The sequence below is a fragment of the Oryzias latipes genome, chromosome 17 (genome assembly GCF_002234675.1).
Source record: "Oryzias latipes chromosome 17, ASM223467v1".
NCBI lineage: Eukaryota > Metazoa > Chordata > Actinopteri > Beloniformes > Adrianichthyidae > Oryzias > Oryzias latipes.
Window position 1 is genome coordinate 22,308,913 of NC_019875.2, and position 18,470 is coordinate 22,327,382.

The 18,470-nt window shown below is 40.8% G+C and overlaps 2 protein-coding genes across 5 annotated transcripts; both read left to right on the forward strand.

Moving 5' to 3' along the window:
• The first annotated feature begins 7 nt into the window (after positions 1-7).
• Positions 8-5,884, forward strand: LOC101162158 (signal-transducing adaptor protein 2). The gene is made up of 11 exons (XM_011486690.3): positions 8-262; positions 923-994; positions 1,076-1,195; positions 1,269-1,325; positions 1,408-1,559; positions 1,629-1,760; positions 1,850-1,919; positions 4,140-4,242; positions 4,321-4,416; positions 4,490-4,618; positions 4,697-5,884. Exons 1-11 carry the CDS (start codon positions 155-157, stop codon positions 4,750-4,752), a joined length of 1,095 nt encoding a protein of 364 aa, XP_011484992.1. The 5' UTR covers positions 8-154; the 3' UTR covers positions 4,753-5,884.
• Positions 5,885-10,320: 4,436 nt separating this feature from the next.
• LOC101170303 (semaphorin-4E) lies at positions 10,321-18,337 on the forward strand. 4 transcript variants are annotated; one of them, XM_011486691.3, is made up of 15 exons: positions 10,321-10,650; positions 11,619-11,911; positions 11,992-12,137; positions 13,553-13,615; positions 13,710-13,808; positions 13,895-13,994; positions 14,081-14,188; positions 14,266-14,417; positions 14,529-14,707; positions 14,784-14,943; positions 15,049-15,271; positions 15,607-15,722; positions 15,833-15,984; positions 16,529-16,581; positions 16,670-18,337. In XM_011486691.3, the coding sequence occupies exons 2-15, from the start codon at positions 11,788-11,790 to the stop codon at positions 17,299-17,301; spliced, it is 2,307 nt and encodes a 768-aa protein (XP_011484993.1). In that variant the 5' UTR covers positions 10,321-10,650; positions 11,619-11,787; the 3' UTR covers positions 17,302-18,337. The 4 variants fall into 4 exon arrangements, with proteins under 4 accessions (XP_011484993.1, XP_011484997.1, XP_011484995.1 ...); XM_011486695.3 differs by having other exon boundaries at positions 14,787-14,943; XM_011486693.3 differs by lacking the exon at positions 10,321-10,650 and adding an exon at positions 10,669-10,864.
• The last annotated feature ends 133 nt before the right edge of the window (positions 18,338-18,470 follow it).

Consider the following 18,470-nt stretch of genomic DNA (forward strand, 5'->3'; position numbering starts at 1 on the left):
CCTCACACACGCACACACACAATCTGCGTGTGCGCAGACACAGCAGGCAGCTGCTGGATTACAGCCACAGCTCTATCACATAGGGGAAGGCGTGTCAGTCCCCGAATTGCTCGGCGCCCCTTTGTCCTCAGTCGGTGCCCTGACAGCGACACTCATGGCGGCTGCACCCGTCAGGCAGCGCTCCGGTTCAGGGGGGGCCCGGGCGCAGCTCCCGCCCTGCTACTACGAAGGCTACCTGGAGAAGCGAGGGCCGAAGGAGAAGGTGAGGCGGTTCGAAGCGCAATGCTGATGCGCGCACAAACTGTGCGCCACCATTCCCAGACAGACAGATGTCAACTTTCTCGCTTGCTGTGATTGAAATGGGCGAGGCGAGCGTGGGCACCCACGCAGGTGGAGCTGCCGTTTGTTTTCTTTCCCTCGCAGACGCCGAAGGTGAGGGGAAAACATCGAGCAACCATTTACGCACGGATCACAGCGCGCGCCGGGAATCGAGGAATTCCAGCGGATGTTAAAGCGCAGCTGTCAGCTTGGATGTTTGTGACTCTGGTTGTTGCGGGGGGGGATGCATGTTGCGCACAGATTACACGACACGCATTTCCACGCAGAATGAAGTGTTGACTAAAATTGCTAAAAACACAAAGGTTTTTACAATTCAAAAGTGTAAATTCACCTCCATGGCTGGTTTCAACTACTCTGCCTGCAGCACATCATTGATTTGCCTCCAAGGCATTACATGTAATGTCCTAAAGGCTCAGGTGCAGTGTGCTGCTGCTGCTCTCTTGTCAGATTGATCACAGCTGAGGCTCACTTACTATCCATCTCCTGGGACAGGAAATGATAGAAACCGAAATTTCCAGCACAGATGTTGGAAAAAAACAACAATCCTCACCAATTCCTTTTATTCATTTTCTCAATATGCCAGGCGTCCAGGAGGCTGTGGACCTGCCTTTGTGGGAACTCCTTATACTTCTTCAATAATGCCAAGGACAGCCATGTAAGGGGTTTGTTTCTTCTGAATTTTGGGCTTTTATTTATTTTTACTGCACTGGTCTGAATTTTCCTCTGTCTGTCACAGTATGTGGAAAAAATGGACCTTGGTGGGTTTGTGTCCCTGAAGGATGACAGCAGCCGAGACAGAAACCTGGAGGCTGCCAGGCTCATCCTCCGCATGAAGGATGGAGAAACCCGACTCACAGTGAGCCTGTCGTGCTAACAAAAATCAAAGCTCGCCAAATCTCAGGGATCACAGATGTGTTTTTGTTTTTCAGGCACCAAATTTAGAAGCCCGGGAGCTCTGGAAAGGTTTCCTCTACTCTGTCATAGATGTGAATATCAATCTATTTCTTAACTCTATTATCAGCTATTTTCAAATGTCAAACAATTATTGTTTGTTCCTTTTAATCACAGCTGAACGTCCCTACGAGCCTCACGTTGTTGCCAGGCCAGCTACAAATGTTAAAGGAGGTGGTAGACAAAGAGAGGTCCAGGCGGAGAACCCGCAACCCTGCACGAGCGCCTCCTTCACCCCTCTCGGTTCCTTTAGTGGGGGAGATTCCTGCGTAAGTGGTACGATTTTGCCGCACACCTCCATTTAGCGTCTGCATCAATGCATCCCCATCGTCCTGCAGGTGCTTCCGTCCCGTGTCCCGCACAGAGGCTGAGGTCCTTCTGGAGAGGCACCCAGACTGTGGCAATATGTTGCTCCGTCCAGGCAGAGATGGATGTTCACTGGCTGTTACAACAAGACAGGACCTAAATGGGTAAACTCCTGTCAAACATCAGGACACTGAGTTGGCAAAACAGCCTACATATTGTCAAAATGTTTGGTTTTTTGCTCTGTTTTCTCTAGGTCAGTGTTTAGGCACTACAGAGTCACTCAGAGAGACCAGGGTGGGTATATCATCGATGTCGAAAACCCAGTAAGTGTGCTTAGTTCACATTCTTTTAGATCTGGTGTTATTAATTTGACAGTTTTTAGTGTTTTTAACATGTTATTGTAGCCTTTCTCCCATGATGGAAGACATATATAAAGAAAATGAAGCTTCAATTTGCATTTCTGAGTATTTCCTTATTCAAATTGTTGTGAATCAGGAGCAGACAAGAAATTCAGTTGGAAAAATACCGTATTTGTCATGCATAAAATACGCTGGGTGGGTCACAAGCTTCTTGTTCCGCTTCATTCTGATTCATCCATTTGCAGATGACTTGATCCATGTACGGATTTTGTTTTCCTCACCTGAGCTGGCGCGATTGATAATAAAACTGAAATAATATTCTGCTTTGGTTATTTACGCAAAATTACTTTTAGTTCATAAAACTGTCTTCAAAGATCCAAAACACAGTTTTCCTTTACCTTATTTTTTATTTCTTTCACGTCTTCAGGAGCTTTTTTATGTGTAACTACTCAACTCCACCCAATCCCTATCTATGTACTGAGCTGTTCATTTTTGCTGTGCATGCAAATATTTGCAGTCAGACCCCTAATGAGAAAGGCCCTACCATTATAAAAAAAAAGATTTGCACACACTTTATGTGACCAATTTACAAGTTTTTTTCTGGGAAGTCACAGAATAAAGAATGGCTGAAGTAGTAGTGGAGTATTGTTGCACAGTGGGAATTTAAAGTGCAAACAGAGGTTTGTTCCTGCACTGTTCTAAAATGAAACAGCAAAATGTCATGTAAAGCTGTGACGAGACCTGCAGGACTGCCACATTCTTAGTTTTTGTTTTAGGCTTGCAGTGGTTTAACAGATGTAAATACTTTTTTGTGTGTATTTCACTTTGCAGTGTTTGTAGTTGCCACTTTACTTGGCTGATTACTGTCAGCCAGACATTTAGATAAAAGATAGTACACCACAGGTACTTTTATGACCAAATTGTGGTTGCAACTGTAAAAAAAAGGTTTTGGAGATTTCAGGGAACCGTCACGAGGGAGATTCACCACCGACCGTTCCTTTGTCCTGTCCTCTCACTTTCTATACAGAAGTCTTTTTTTATTGGTTTGAAACAGATCCTCTTCTTAAAGTCCCACTCCAATCTTCTTTGATCTATTATAAAAGCGTTCCCAGTGGTAGTTTAATTATGATTTTGCAGTTTTTAGGCCAAATAGAAAAACCTGTGTGGTTTTCTAGGACCTAGTTTCTGCAGACCAGCAGGAGTTCATCAGAATCTGGTTGTGGGTGGGTCTGTTGGTGCATAGTAAGCCTGCCCACACTTTCCATCATCCCTTTGTTTAAACTTATTGTTTCCTCCTAGCCAGGACTCCCCTGAAAAAGAGATACTTAATCTCAATAGGACATTTCCTGGTTAAATAAATAAATTAAAAAAAGACTCTCCTGCTAGCTTAAAGCCTCTCACAACCCCAACCCAGCATTACTTGTGAAACAAAAATGGTGAGCAATATTGGAGCTATCCAGCTCCAAGGACGAGAAAGACATACATGGATCTAGCCAACCACAAGTGGATGCATGGGATTTTGGCGGAGCAGGGTGCTTGTGTCCTGTCAATTGTAACACCTTCATCACTGCTACAGACTTTTCGCAACAGCATTTGTTTTGTCTGCTCCTGATTCTCCAGAATTAGACTAAAGCAATACTTCGAAACACAGTTTTTAATCCTAAATACCATCACTCCATCTCATTCCATCTCATGTCCTCCATCACGAGAAAAATGCAACAAGATCATCATTGGAGCGAGTCTTTAACAATATTGATGGACCAAGTAATGAAACTTTCCTTTAAAGAAATATATAGTATCATAGGAGTAATTCACGTTGAATCTTGTGTCTGATAAGAGAAAACTTTAAAAAAAAAATTTAAACATTTAAATGTGTCACCATAATACTTAAAAAAAATCAATATTTATAAAAGTATTTCAACACCAATCATAAACATGGGGGCAAATAAATGTCTCTCTTACCTAATGATACTTCCCAGTTATATCTCTAACAATAATAGAGCAAAAAACATTTCAGAATAAAACCTAGTTTGGAAGTAAAAGGTCTTCAAAAGTGACCTTGTCCTCATTTAACAGTCAGCTTTATATTCAAAATTCATGGCGATACCCTGTAGCAACAGTACAAAAGTTAAGACATTGAAAAGCCCAAAAAGTCTGTAATACAAATGGTATTTCTTCTTTTAGATTCCCTGTGCCACACTTCATGACGTCATTGACGCTTTGGTCGAGAAGACAGCAGGAACTCTGCAGCCGTTCCTCCTGGAGGAGCCTTATGAGGAAAACATTAGTGAGCACTCCTCAGTTTTCTTTCATCCGTCAGGTCTCATCCTCACAGTTTGACGTTATCAATTGTTTTCATTGTCAGCATATGTCTCTGCCAACGATGAAAATGGAGAAAAAATTCTGCACACTGCCCCCACCAGCCCACTGCCCAAAGCCCCTGCCCTGCCTCCAAAACAAGGTTTGTCCCAATCTTATAAATATACAGACAGAACCAAACTTCATCAATGAGGGTTACTTTCATTCCTGTGCAGATCGCTGGTGCACTAGTCCGCTGTCCAGGTCTCCAGCACCAGACCGTCGTATCCTCACCTCCTCAGTGCCGGCCTCACCCACCAACCCGATGAGGCGGCTCATCCACTCCCCTTCACCTCTCACACAAAGTAAGGGGCTTTCTCAGCTTCTTCTGCTGCCGTTATTTTTGTCTAAACCTAAAAGGAAACTCTACTGTTTCTTCCCAGCACTCAACGAGGAGCTCAAAATGACTCTGGAGAAGAGACGAGTCAGTCAGGACTAGATTCTCTCCATCCTGACTCTCCAGTGCCCTACGCAGACCTGCAGCAGTTTCATTGTGTTCTCATTCTGTGCCTTGTTGATAGAAACTACGTGACAAAAAAACACAGCACCTCCTCATTAGGTGGTGTTCTGGGATCCTTCTTTTGGTCTCATCTTGGAAGTGAACGAAGTGACTTCTGATCAGTCTGCACTCCGGTCCTGCAATTTCACAAAACTGTTGCCTGGCTGGATTAAGCAAATAGGTGTGCTTGTCCGCCTGCAAAAAAATGTTTACAAACTGCCTCTCAATTTAAAGCACCAACAAAATCTGTTCAAATTTTACTTGGGAAGCTCTGTTACATACCAGACCACCAGCTGAGCCCGATGTTTTCCTGTCTGAGCCGCGGCCTGTGTGCTAATGTGAATCTGAAACACTGGAGAGCGCGTGAACAAACAAACCACGGAATGCCAGGATCAACACCAGAGCGGCAAACTCTCACCTGGAGGAAAATAATCAAGACACTCTTTGGTTTCAGCACAAACAGTCTTGTTTATTTATTTGTAAAATAACTGGATGGAACCTGGAATTCATCAGTACTGAAAAACTGCACAATTTTTTCCTGCTGCTCCAAACTGTGATTTACAAGGAGATGTTGATGTTCACTCACTGACTCTCTAAATGTGCGTACGTCTGGGTGTTTCTGCTAACGTAAATGTGCAACTACTTGGTGCTACCACTCACCAATACTCACGGCTGCCTGGAAGTGCTTTCTGTTTTTCCTGCAGAAGCCTTGAAGGAGTCTTCTGTTGTTATGACTCCTAATCCAAGCCTCAAACTTCATCAGCACATTCCTATTAGGGCTCGAATTTCCCAGCAGTCTCTGTGCAGTTGACCTGACTTGAATTATTACAGTGTTACGTTATTTCCCACATTTCAGCCTAACTGGTGACAGACCTAAGGTGCTAAAGAGTACATTTTTATACAGTCAACTTTGATTTCTGACCTGTCCTTAAAGATCAGTGTGAAAACTGTGAACTCCTATTAGTGTCTTCTTACAGCGAACAGTTTACTGAATGTTTGTAAATGATGTGGTGTGTCTGTCAAAGAATAGTGTTTGATAGATATTGACAGCATTAAAGTGTTTTGCATGGACCTTTTGTTCTACTTTTGTGACGTCCTTCTTACATGTGACATTTCTGCCTAAAGCTGCAGGCACACGTTTGCAGAAGTGGGAGACTATCCAAATGTTTTTACTCAAGTAAAAGTGGCATCACTTTTAGTAAAATAAAGAAATGATTGAAAAGGAGTTTAAATACTATATGTTCTAAAATAACGGCCTATCCTACTTTTTCTTTGCCTGTTTTCTCGTGATGAAGACACTACTCTGTTATCATGAGAAACGTTTTTCCTTATGATAGAAGACCAAGTCCTGAATGACACACATTTATTCCAGCCTGCCCCTCATGCATCATTCTGTACCAGCCTGACCCCCTTCATCTGATGTCTGTCTATTTTCAATTTCCTCCCAAAACTCTGGAAGAGCGAGAGGGAGACAAAACAAAAAATATGTTAACCTACAGTATGTTTAGACATAAATAAAGGAAGACATTTTAATAAAAACTTGCAAATTTATTTACATTTTAACCTTATTTACATTACTGATACTCTCATTTAGGTTTTGGTCAAAACTGAAGTGTAGAATGAATTGTACAAATAGACACAAAATACACAATTTAGCTCAATTAACAGGGGAAGAACTGATTACGTGCAAATCTATTCAACTAATAGTACATCCTAAGAAGAAAAAAATGTCTACAGATTACTTTTCAATTACAACCTAGATGAGTTTTCTTTTACTTCTTATCCATCTGTTCAGATTTTTAAATGTAGAATAAAACAGATTGTTCATTAAGACATACAGTCAGGACCATAAATATTTGGACAGAAACACATTCTTTCTAATTTTGTTTCTGCACATTACCACACTGAATTTAAATAAAACAACTCAGATGCTATTGAAGTGCAGACTTTCAGCTTTTATTCCATGGGTTGAACAAAAAGATTGCACAGAAATGTGAAAAACTACAGCATTTTTTAAACAAAGTAAAAAAGTACAATCCTTTCATTTGATGGGCTTGTAAGTAATTGGACAATTGACTTCCACACTATTGCATAGGCAGGTGTGGGCAATTCCCTTGTTATGTCATTATGAGTGAAGCAGATAAAAGGCCTGGAGTTGATTAGAGGACTCGTGCTTGCATTTTGAAGATTTTGCTGTGAACAGACAACATGCGGTCAAAGGAGCTCTCCATGCAGGTGAAAGGAGCCATCATTAAGCTGAGAAAACAGAAAAAACCATGCGAGAAATTACTACAGTATCCTGAGAAACAAAGAAAGCAGTGGTGAACTCAGCAACGCGAAAAGACCTGGACGTCCATGGAAGACAAAAGTGGTGGATGATCGCACAATCATTATTACGGTGAAGAGGAACCCGTTCACAACAACCAACCAAGTAAACAACACTCTCCAGGAGGTAGGCGTATCAATGTCCAAGTCTACCATAAAAAGAAGACTGCATGAAAGTTGATACAGAGGGTACACTGCAAGATGCAAGCCACTCATAAGCCTCAAGAATAGGAAGGCTAGATTGGACTTCGCTAAAAAGCATCTAAAAAAGCCAGCACAGTTCTGGAAAAAACATTCTTTGGACAGATGATCTCTACCAGAATGGTGGCAAGAGAAAAGTATGGAGAAGGCGTGGAGAAGTTCATGATCCAAAGCACACTACATCATCAGTAAAACACTGTGGAGGCAGTGTGATGGCCTGGGCGTGCATGGCTGCTAGTGGCACTGGGACACTAGTGTTTGTTGATGACGTGACACAGGACAGAAGCAGCCCAATGGATTCTGAGGTGTTCAGAGACATGCTGTCTGCGCAGATCCAGGTGAATGCAGCCAAACTGATTGGGCGGCGTTTCATAATACAGATGGACAACGACTCAAAACATGCAGCCAAAGCAACTCAGGAGTTTATTAAAGCAAAGAAGTGGAATATTCTTGAATGGCCAAGTCGGTCACCTGATCTTAACCCAATTGAGCATGCATTTCACTTGTTGAAGACTAAACTTCAGATAGAAAGGCCCACAAACAAGCAGCAACTGAAAGCCGCTGCAGTAAAGGCAGAGCATTCAGAAGGAGGAAACCCAGCATCTGGTGATGTCCATGAGTTCAAGACTTCAGGCTGTCATTGCCAACAAAGGGTTTTCAACCAAATATTAGTAATGACCATTAATTTTTCAGTTATTTCATTTGTCCAATTACTTACAAGCCTATGAAATGAAGGGATTGTGTTTAAAAAATGCTTCAGTTTTTCACATTTTTATGCAATCTTTTTGTTCAACCCATGGAATAAAAGCTAAAAGTCTGCACTTCAACGGCATCTGAGTTGTTTTATTTAAAATTCAGTGTGGTAAAGTACAGAAACTAAATTAGAACAAATGTGTCTCTGTCCAAATATGTATGGTCCTGACTGTATGTGCAACTTTAGTTTTACTGACTTAGGATATCGCCAGAAAAAAGAAAATCATACAAAAAAATCACTCATATAGATCTGCTTGATTATGTGAATTAAAAAAAATCACTATCTCTATTTTTTTTAAAAAAATGATATTCTGTGGTATGCTCTTTAACTCTGGTTACTGTTTCGGAACTCAAACTTTTAACCATGGATTCAAATATTCTTTAAAAACATTTCACTTTGAAATTATCCCAAAATTAAAACTTGGATCAGCTTAGGTTTTCAATCGCAAAAATCTTTCTCATTCAAAAAAAAAATTCAAAGCCTTTTTGTTACTAGAAGCACTTCTTTGTTTCTTATGACAAACAACATTCATTATAAAAGTGCTTAAAACTGATTTGTGCTGGCTGTATTTGTATTTGTGGATGTGAAATGTCACAATAAGGATTCATAAGTTTATTTAAAAAAATAATGCATTTATAATGAGTTATAAACTCAGTTTGTTGAATGATAACCAGGCAAGGTCAGATTATACCCAGACTTTCTTTCTGTTCCGCCAAATGTCAATGTGAAATTTGAACAAGTTTTCAAATGAATACTACAGCTGTTTGCCACTCTATTCACTGGGGGTGAAAAAAGGAAGAATGATGCTGTCCAATTGTGGAAAATGTACATGACTATGATTAGCAAACTAAAGGAAAAGTCAAAACGTTTAATTTTGCATGCAATAAAAGCACGATGACAGAATTAACTTACATTCAGTTACTCACACCCTATCTGATAATTTTACAAAAGATGAACAAGCCAAATTATGCTTATTTTTTTCATGTTAATGGTTGTGCAGTTGATGGTATTTTGTTCTGACATAACCAATCCTATTGCTTAGGTCTGACATACCACAAATGCAGTACTTTTTGTTTCATAGATGCAATACTATTTCAACTTTGACCTGCTTGGTTTTGCAATATTGTTCTAAAAACTCTTTTTTGAATTAATACCAAAATATGTTTAAAAAGCTAATTTACCTGCTGTTTGTCATTCATTCATTCATCTTTTAAACCCGTTTTAAACCCCGTCCCTTTCCAGGTCACGGGGCTGCTCGAGCCTATCCCGGCCATACACCCTGGACAGGTTGCCAGTCTGTCGCAGGGCCACAGATCACACAACCATGCACAGTCACAATCCCATTTAGGGACAATTAGAGTAACCAATTAAGCATGTTTTGGACAGGAGGAAGCCGAAGTCCCCGGAAACCCACGCATGCACGAGGAGAACATGCAAACTCCACACAGAAAGGTTCCCCAGTTTCAGGTCCTCCAGCCGGGACTTGAACTGAGGGCCTTCTTGCTGTGACCACCGCGCTACCGTGCAGCTGTTTGTGAATTAAATACAATTTCAAATTTACTGGAAATGTTTTTTGTCTTTTTTTGAAACTAGAATTCACATTATAGTTGGTGATGCCACAGTTGTAAAGGAGAACATTTTTGGGCATTTCATGTCATAATCGTTGCTGTCCCCTGATCTAAATAAAAAATTACTCCGAAATGCAGCTTGAATTTAACCCTTGTGCTATCCTAGGCACTTTAACATTGGGAGTTGGGTCATCTAGACCCACTAGACAGTGCACTGAACCTTTTTTCTTCAATGATTTGTGATCTTCACTGGTGTCCATGGATTACATGAAATCCTCTTCACCTTTACCATGATAGTGATAACACGTCAATGTAAGGGTGGGGTCATAGGATAGCACAAGGGTTAAATTGTCCTCCATCATGAAAAAAATGCTACAAGAAAATGTTAGAAACACAATTTTCATCCGAGTGGGTCTTTAAACAAAACATTTTTTTTCATTTATTATTAGATACACAGTCTAATTTAATTTTAAATGCTTACTTTAACTTCTCATTCTGGCTTTAACCTTATGGCCATTCTAGGATTTTTTTTTTTATTTAAACATAGATTTATAACTGTAATTTGATTATTTGTTTTTACTTTATATTTTTTTTAAAAAAAGAAGAAGCCACAATTGGGTTTTCCTTGATTGCAGAAAACAGCGCGTGGGGGTGTTGCCTAGGTAACAGCTTGCCGTTACGGAGTACGTCTTTTCCTCGTAAGATTTTGAAATCTCCGTGGAAGCCACAGATAAACTACAAGGTGGAGGTGTTTCCTGTCTTTTTTCTCTGGTCGTGAGCTTGAATCGGCTCTGCCCTCTACCGTCTGACTGGGGCACCAGAGAACAATGGACGCGCCTGTCACAAGTGTCGTAGTCCCGGCGGTTTGAACGACGGAGAACGGAGAGATCCTGTGAACCCGCCGCGCGGGGTTTGTTGGAGCCACCGGAGGAGCAGCTTTTGCAGAGGAGAGATATTCTGTCTTCAAAAAGCCCCAGAGACAGAGGAGAAGTGAGTTTCCGAGAAAGAAACCCAAAGCTTTCCTTTCGGTTCACCTTTTCGTCACCTTTTGTGCGCCTTTTTTACCAAATTGACGTGCGGACGCAAGAAGATCAAGAAGAAGCTGCGTGTTGGAAAATACCAACAAAACAAACAAAAAAAAATGTGCAGGTGAATTGAATCATTTACTCAACGTTTCCGCAATCTTGGGCGTGTCGGTGCGCAGGTAACTTAAAGTTTTGTTTTTTTAATCGGTCATGATATAGTTAGAAACGATTTTTGTCAACTCTTTGAATTAAAAAAAGCACGTTTTTAATATTTCTTTAATAGTGTTTGGTGTAACACAGCACAGCTACGGTTAAAAAAAGGGGAGAAGATTAAACGCTCGTCGTTATTTCCTGTATATATAATACGTTGCAGATATTTCAACACATCTAGTTGGCACAGCAGGGCAGATTTTATTGCCTCTGCTGCTGCTGCTTCGTTCGTCATATAAGGTTGAGTGGAGCTGCCTTGGGCTGTCAAACCTGCAGTCTCTGGCATGCCCCAGCTCATCTCCTGCATGTCCCTGTGCTGATTCTGGCCTCCCTCAGCTGTGCATTTATCTGGAGGGTTTTGGGTTTTTTTAAAGTAAGATTTGTTCTTGTGACAGCGCGATTGCAAAAAGTTGGAGCTTTTTTTTTTCTCCTCTGCATCTTTGCCAGAGTTCTCAGTAAATCTCTCTTTGTGTGTTGGAGCTGACATCCCTGCACCCTGCTGAATGCTTTTCATGGACCTGCATTACCATCACTATGGCTCTGACAGAATTACTGCGGCGCTGACTTTAGCTCCCTCCAGCACTTCTGGCAATTCCTTTACTGTTTTTATTATGTACTTTTCCTGCCACTGTTTCTCCTGGTGCAATCCTTTTTTGGGGGGGAAATTTCCTGTGTTATCTGCCTTTTCCCTCTCCGTTCTTATTGTTTTTTTTTGTTTCTCAGGTCTGTGCCATCCATCCCGTCATGGACAGCCTGCTGAGTCGGGCCAGTAAATGGGGCCAGTGCTCTACTGACAGAACAGACCTCATCCCGTCATAGATGTTGCATGCTGCCCTTTATTCCTGTATGAGTGACTGTGTGGGAAACACTAGAGCCTAAATTTCTCTTTTGGATGAACAAAGGAGCCATGCATCCGCTGCTGTCCCTCTGTGTCTTTTCGCTGCTGCTCCCGACAGTAGCACTTGAAGAGGACTTGCCTCCCATCAGCCGTCCACGCAGATTCGTCCCCTATGATGGTGAGTGCTGCTGTTTTTTTCTTCTGTCACCAAAAATCGAGGATGATTTCTGAGATGTCCATCTAAATCCTGTTCTGTAGGCAACAATGTCCTCCTGTTTCAAGAGGAGGGAGTGTTCAACTACTCCACCATGCTTGTGAGAGAAGACCTAAACTTATTGGTGGTGGGTTCCAGGGAGGCAGTGTTCGCTCTTGACCTCAAAAATGTCTCCAAGAAACACGCCTCAGTAAGAACACTCTTATTTTAAAGATCATTTAAGGCATTCTTTTATCGTTTCTGCACAGCAGTATCAAGCCAGACTGTGTCTTCAAGCTGCAGTTCTTACATTTTTGTTCAGGGTTATATTGGGGGAACTAGGTGGGTGGAGGTATGAAACTGGTGAGGGAGGGGGGCCAACTGTGTGTGATTGTCCTGTGTTTTCTGTTTCTGTATATTTTACGAATATTTTATTTGCTTTTATATAAAGCGCTTTGTGTTTCCAACTGGAATGAAAGGCGCTATACAAAAAAATAATGTCTGAGTTAGAGTTTATTCATGACGAAATGGTTTCCTATGCAGAGCAGACCGAAGTGGAGCTCTCTGCTTGAACTGGGAAGTCGTACTTTTTTCAAGTTTCAGTTGTTCCGAATTAGAAATTAACAGTTGTGTGCTCAAGTTTTATTTAAAGCTGCAGTTATATCCTCTTTATAAGCACAGTAAGAGTTTGTTTTTACTGGTAGAGTTAAATTTGCTAGTTAAAGCAGATCTGGTCAGCTGTGGTCTTTTTTAAGAGTGTGTCTCACAAAATAACAGTAGTATAAAAAATAGTGGAAATGTTGAATAAAAAATGTATTCTGTATTTTGATCAATGCAAGGTTTACTTAGTTTTTGATTTTTAGTTTGGCTGATGAAGACTGATCTTGCCTTTTATTTTACACATTGAGGCAAAACTAAAATTCTAACGTAATGTATTTATATTTTCTAACAGCTTGGGACATCATAAATATTACTAATTAGTGATACAGACTTGTGATTGACAAAATTACTGCAAACATGTTTGAATATTGTCCCCTATTGAGGAGTGTTCAGATAGACTGTTTAAAGACCCCCTCTGACCATCTTTGATCTATTGTAAAAGCATTCCCAGTGGTCTTTTTATTATAATTATGTTTTTCGCCAAAACCAAAAAACGGTTGTTTTTTGAGGACATACTTTCTTCAGAGCAGCAGTACTTCATTAGAAAATTTGCCTCAGCGTTGTGGCCAGGACCGTTGTTGCAGTTAACCCGCCCCTACTTCCCATCATCCATCTGTTTACACTGTCTCCCACTAGCTTACTGCCTGTCCCAACCCCAACCTAACATTAACGGTGCAACAGAAATGATGACCAATAACGGAGCTATCTAGCTAGATACCACGTCAGAGAAGGAAAACAAAAACGTACATGGATCTGGTCGTCTACAAGAGGATACATCAGAATGGAGGGGAGCAGCATTATCAGAAAAATGTCACAAGAGCATGTTAAAAACACCAAAAAGACAATTTCCATCGGAGTGGGTCTTTAAGAAAAGTCAGCTAACTGAAGTTAGAGCTCCAGCAGTGGTAGACGTAAGACAAAAGTCTTAGTTATAATTTACCATAACAGTTTGTTTATTTTTTTTAGGTTAACTGGAAAGTCCCCTTAAAAAAGGTGAATGAGTGTAAAAACAAAGGAAAAAATCCAGAGGTTGGTCTTTGCTCTAATGCACTTTTTTGGGGTCAATTCAATTCTGGTTTGACCTATAAAAATCAATTGAATTAATAATTTTTCTTTTCTTCAGACGGAGTGTAAAAACTACATCAGAGTCCTGCACAAAAAGAACAATGGCAAAATGTATGTTTGTGGAACCAACGCTTTTGATCCGGAATGTGACTTACTGGTGAGGCACATGTAATTTCTCTGTAAGTTCTTTTGAAAATCATCATCACCGGAGAAGCAGATTTTAAATGCTCTTGATTGGTTTAGTCTTACACAAATGGAACTCTTACTTTGGCGGGGACTGGAGAGGATGGCAAAACCAAATGTCCATTTGATCCTTACCAGAAACATGCCTCCCTCATGGTTGGTGAGTGTCTGTGTTTAACGATGGAACATTTTGAAGGATCTCAACATTTTCCACATGTTCTAATGCCAAGTCTTGTGTTCTTCCAGATGACAGTCTGTATTCAGCCACTTCAGTAAACTTCCTGGGTACTGAACCCATCTTTGCTCGCAGCTCACCTCCAATGCGCACAGAATTCACAAACTTTTGGCTTAACGGTAAGATGCAACTTCGCCAATGCTCATAAGAATGGTTGAAGCCAAGCAAACATATTTTTTTTCCCCTCTTCTTCCAGAACCCAGTTTTGTATCCATGGCTCAGATACCAGAAAGTAAAGGGAGCAAGGAGGGAGATGATGATAAGGTATACCTATTCTTCCGTGAGATAGCTGTGGAGTTCGATTACCAGAACAAAATGGTGGTTTCTCGCGTGGCCCGTGTGTGCAAGGTAATGTCCCTTTAGCTGATTCTGTTCTTTTTGCTACTAACTTATGCATCCAGCTCATCTTTTAAGTTTTTTGTATCGTCCTTGCATCCATTGCTCTTCAAATCCATGCAGGGAGATATTGGAGGTGAGAGAACTTTACAAAAGAAGTGGACATCTTTCTTGAAGACCAGAATTGATTGTCCCGTGTTGGAGCTCCAGCTGCCGTACCTCATCCAGGACACATACCTCTGGTGTGACCCAATGCAGGACTGGAAGGGCTGCATCTTCTATGCTGTTTTCACTCCACAGATGTATGTTTAGAACTGTTTGTTTTGGAAGGAACCTATTACGTCAGAAAGCTAACACTTGTTTTGTGTGTGTGTGTAGTAGAGGTACATCGGATCTTTCTGCAGTGTGTGCGTATAAGGTGTCTGAGATGAGCAAGGTGTTTTCAGAGGGCAAGTACAAAAGCCCCGTCCCCATCGAAACATCTTTTATCAAGTGGGTAACGTTTAGCGGTGAAGTTCCGTTCCCTCGGCCTGGAGCTGTAAGTCTACCTGTACTCTTGCTTTTATGTGAAAGTATAAAGATCGAACAACATTAACTTCTTTTATAACCTGACGGCCTTTCGTACCCTCTCCTTCCTTGCCAGTGTATAAACGATGAAGCTCGTAAACATGACATAACAAACACCATGCTTCTGCCAGACCGGACGCTTCAATTCGTCAAAGAGAAGCCGCTCATGGACGAGGCTATCCAGCCAATCGGAGGCAGACCTGTACTCGTAGGGAAGGGGGCTCCTTTCACACGTATCGTAGTCAGCCAAGTGCAACCTGCTGATGAAGAACCGTACCATGTCATGTTCATAGGCACAGGTAAATGGGAATTACTTTATCCTCTGAAAAAAATGCTTGGTGGAATTCTTAGGGTTGTTTTTTTAAAAAGTGGCTATCTAAATGCAATTTTCATAATACGTGCGGCCAGTGCTGAACTGTTTTCTTGGCTGCAAGGACCTTGAGGAAGGGGTTGTTCGTTAGTACGTGCGAATAACATCAGCCGTAATGTAAATTCTGAATTTAGGATCTTGTATTTGTAGAATTCATGTCAGTTTTGTGGGATTGTAGTGGACTGTGAATGTGTATTCCATTAAAGTGACCGGTCACTGTGTTCATATGGAACTGTAATTTGCTTTTTGTTTTTTTAACAAAAGAGGCTGGCACCCTGCTGAAAGCTGTCAACTACAATGAAGAGGCCTTCATCATTGAGGAAGTAAAACTCTTCGAGCAGTCTGGACCAATCAAAATCCTCAAGACTTTTAAAGATAAGGTGACTTAAATTAAACTGATGGACTCTAAACGTGTGTTTTAACTTTTTTTAAAACAAACACTTTGACACAAATCTTTTTTTTTTGTTTGTGTATGTTTGTGCACACTCAGCTTTATGCCGGCTCTGATTTTGGAGTAGTGCAGATATCACCCGCTAACTGTGAAAGGTCGGCGACTTGTGAGGACTGTGTTCTCGCCAGAGATCCATACTGTGGCTGGGACGGTACTGATGGGAAATGTGTTTCCTTTTCTGACTCAAAAAGGTAAGCAGCTGTTTCTGTAAAGACATGTCCGCTAAATGTTTTATACAAGTTATCTTTTATAATCCCATATTTCCAGATTTCCTTTTTGCTGCAACTGTTACTTCCTGTAATTTGATAGATTAAATTATAGAATGACTGTGCAAGCAGCTGTCTGGTGCAAACTGTTGCTCCTTGTGTTTTTTTTTTTTTTTGCTGCAACTGTTATATCCTGTTAAAGGTTTCTAGGTTAGGTGCTCAATATTTAAGACCCACTCTGATAAAAAAAAAACGTGTTTTGGGTGTTTTTAACAGGTTCTTGTGGCATTTTTCTGATTATGGAGGACATACATTAAAAAGTTAGCTTAAAAATGCATTTCAGAGTTTGTTTGTTTTTACCAAATTGTGGTAAATCAGGAATTGTTTTAAAAAAATGTGACAACTAAGCAAGATGCTTTGTGTAACAGAGAGCTGCAGGAAGTGACTTAATACAGAGAAGAGCACATGAGAAGAGTTGTGGTTGAAAGCAATCGAGCAATATTAAAGTAAGATTTAATCTTCTCTTTAGAAAACTTATCCAGAGTTTGAAAGAAGGAAATGCCTCTCAGTGCCCAAAAATGGGTAAGTTTTTATTCGACCTGAGCAGTTTGATCCTTGTCTTCAATGTGGATTGTCAAATTCTTGAGGTGTGTTTTTTGTTTTTGAACAGACCCTAAAAAGCCTGTCGAACTGTTCATAATGCAAGGCGGGAACATGAGGCTTGATTGCCGATCAGCTACTCAGCTAGCAGAAGTCCACTGGGAAAAGGAACGCCTGGCCCTTTCACCTTCTGCCCATTTTCACCTTTTAGAAGATGCGCTGCTCATTCTCAACGCTTCAGAGACTGAAAGTGGGCACTATCGTTGTATCACTGTGGAGAAGTCCAAAACTAGCATTCATTACTCCACTGTGATTGAATACCAAGTCCAGATATACTTACCACGTTCTGAAATCAATCCCCTAGCCCAGACCAGTGGTCCATCTGTAACTGGGCTTCAAACTACTCTTGCCTTCTTTGTGATTGCTTTTCTTGCCCTTTTGGCCTGGAACTTCTATAAAAGTCACATACCTTTGCCTTGCAACACCAAAAAGAAGAATGTGGAACCCCAGCAGAACCAAGACCAGGAGGCGCCGGCAGCAGCAGCTGTGGAGAAGAAGCCTCTGATGTCCGAACCTCAGAACAACACCAGCAACAACAATCACGCCGCTGCGGTGAACGCACGCAGCGATGCAGACGAGGAGGCTGCTCCCAAACCTCGCCTTTCAACTTTGCAGTTCATTGACGATGAATCAGAAGCTTAGAAATCCAATTCTAAGCTGTTAGGATGTAGCTGCTGTTTGGGTCAGCATTTCTGGAGCTGTGTATGTCTCGGAGGCCTTGTATTTTGGATTTAAACAGATAATTTTTTGGGCAGTTTGGTTTTACTGCTTTAACAAAGCCTGAAACACAGGTCTAGGTACCTGCTTGAGGAATCAGCATGTAGCAGCGTTCCTTCCCAGCTGTCCGAGTCGCTACACCAGGAGTTTAAAAAGTCATGCCTTAAGGGTCAAATATTCCTTCTGGAGCTTCCTACTGCTGGAAGACGTCCAATCCAGGTGCCCAGCAGTAAATGGGGCTGAGCTTTTCCAGCCCTCACAGTCAAAGGGCTTGTCTTCTGTTATTTTTCTTCCTTCGGTTTGTGATGTTCATGTTGATGCAAAGAGCGCTCCTAGTTTGGTTTTAAAACAAAGCTCAGTGATTAAAACCAGGTGTGTTTGAGTGAGGCAACACTGAAGAGGCAGGACGCCGTGTCCTCAAGACCAAGGAAGACCTGCCAAGAAAATCCGGAACAATTTGTGACTGCCTCAAGGCCTTCCGTCATTTTGCTTGAAACCTTTGGGTGTGTGTTTACTAGTCCTCTTTACTTGTTTTCTTTCTGTAGATCCATTCACTGTCATTCAGCATGAAATGCGGGGCAGAAAGTTCAGTTTGAGCTGTAAATATTTTGGTTTTTTTTTTTTTTGTAAGTTACTGTAAATATCAGCCGAGTTACAAGTTTGAAGCTGAACTTAAAATGCCATTTTTTTTACCACTTTTTTCTTAAAAACAATTAAAAGTTTGTTTTTAGACCTTTAACTGTTCATATTGACTTTGCAAATTCAATTGATTTGGGAATTTAGTCTTGTTTTTGACATGAAAGGTTGGAACAAACCTTTCCTGTGTAAAAGAAAAATTAATGCAACTTTCACTTTGTGTTTTATTAAACTGAGCCATTTTTTTATATGTATAATTTACTTTTGTATTTAACACTTTTAATCCCTGTTTGATTTTCAATAAAACTGGTTTTAAAAGAAAGAGAATTTTAAATAATTTACTGAAAGCTAACATTTTTGTAAAAACTTTGCAATAAAAATATTGATGCCCACAATAATGAAATCTTAAATCTAAAAAAATCGTCTTAAGTTTATTTTGTGACACAAATCCATTCTAA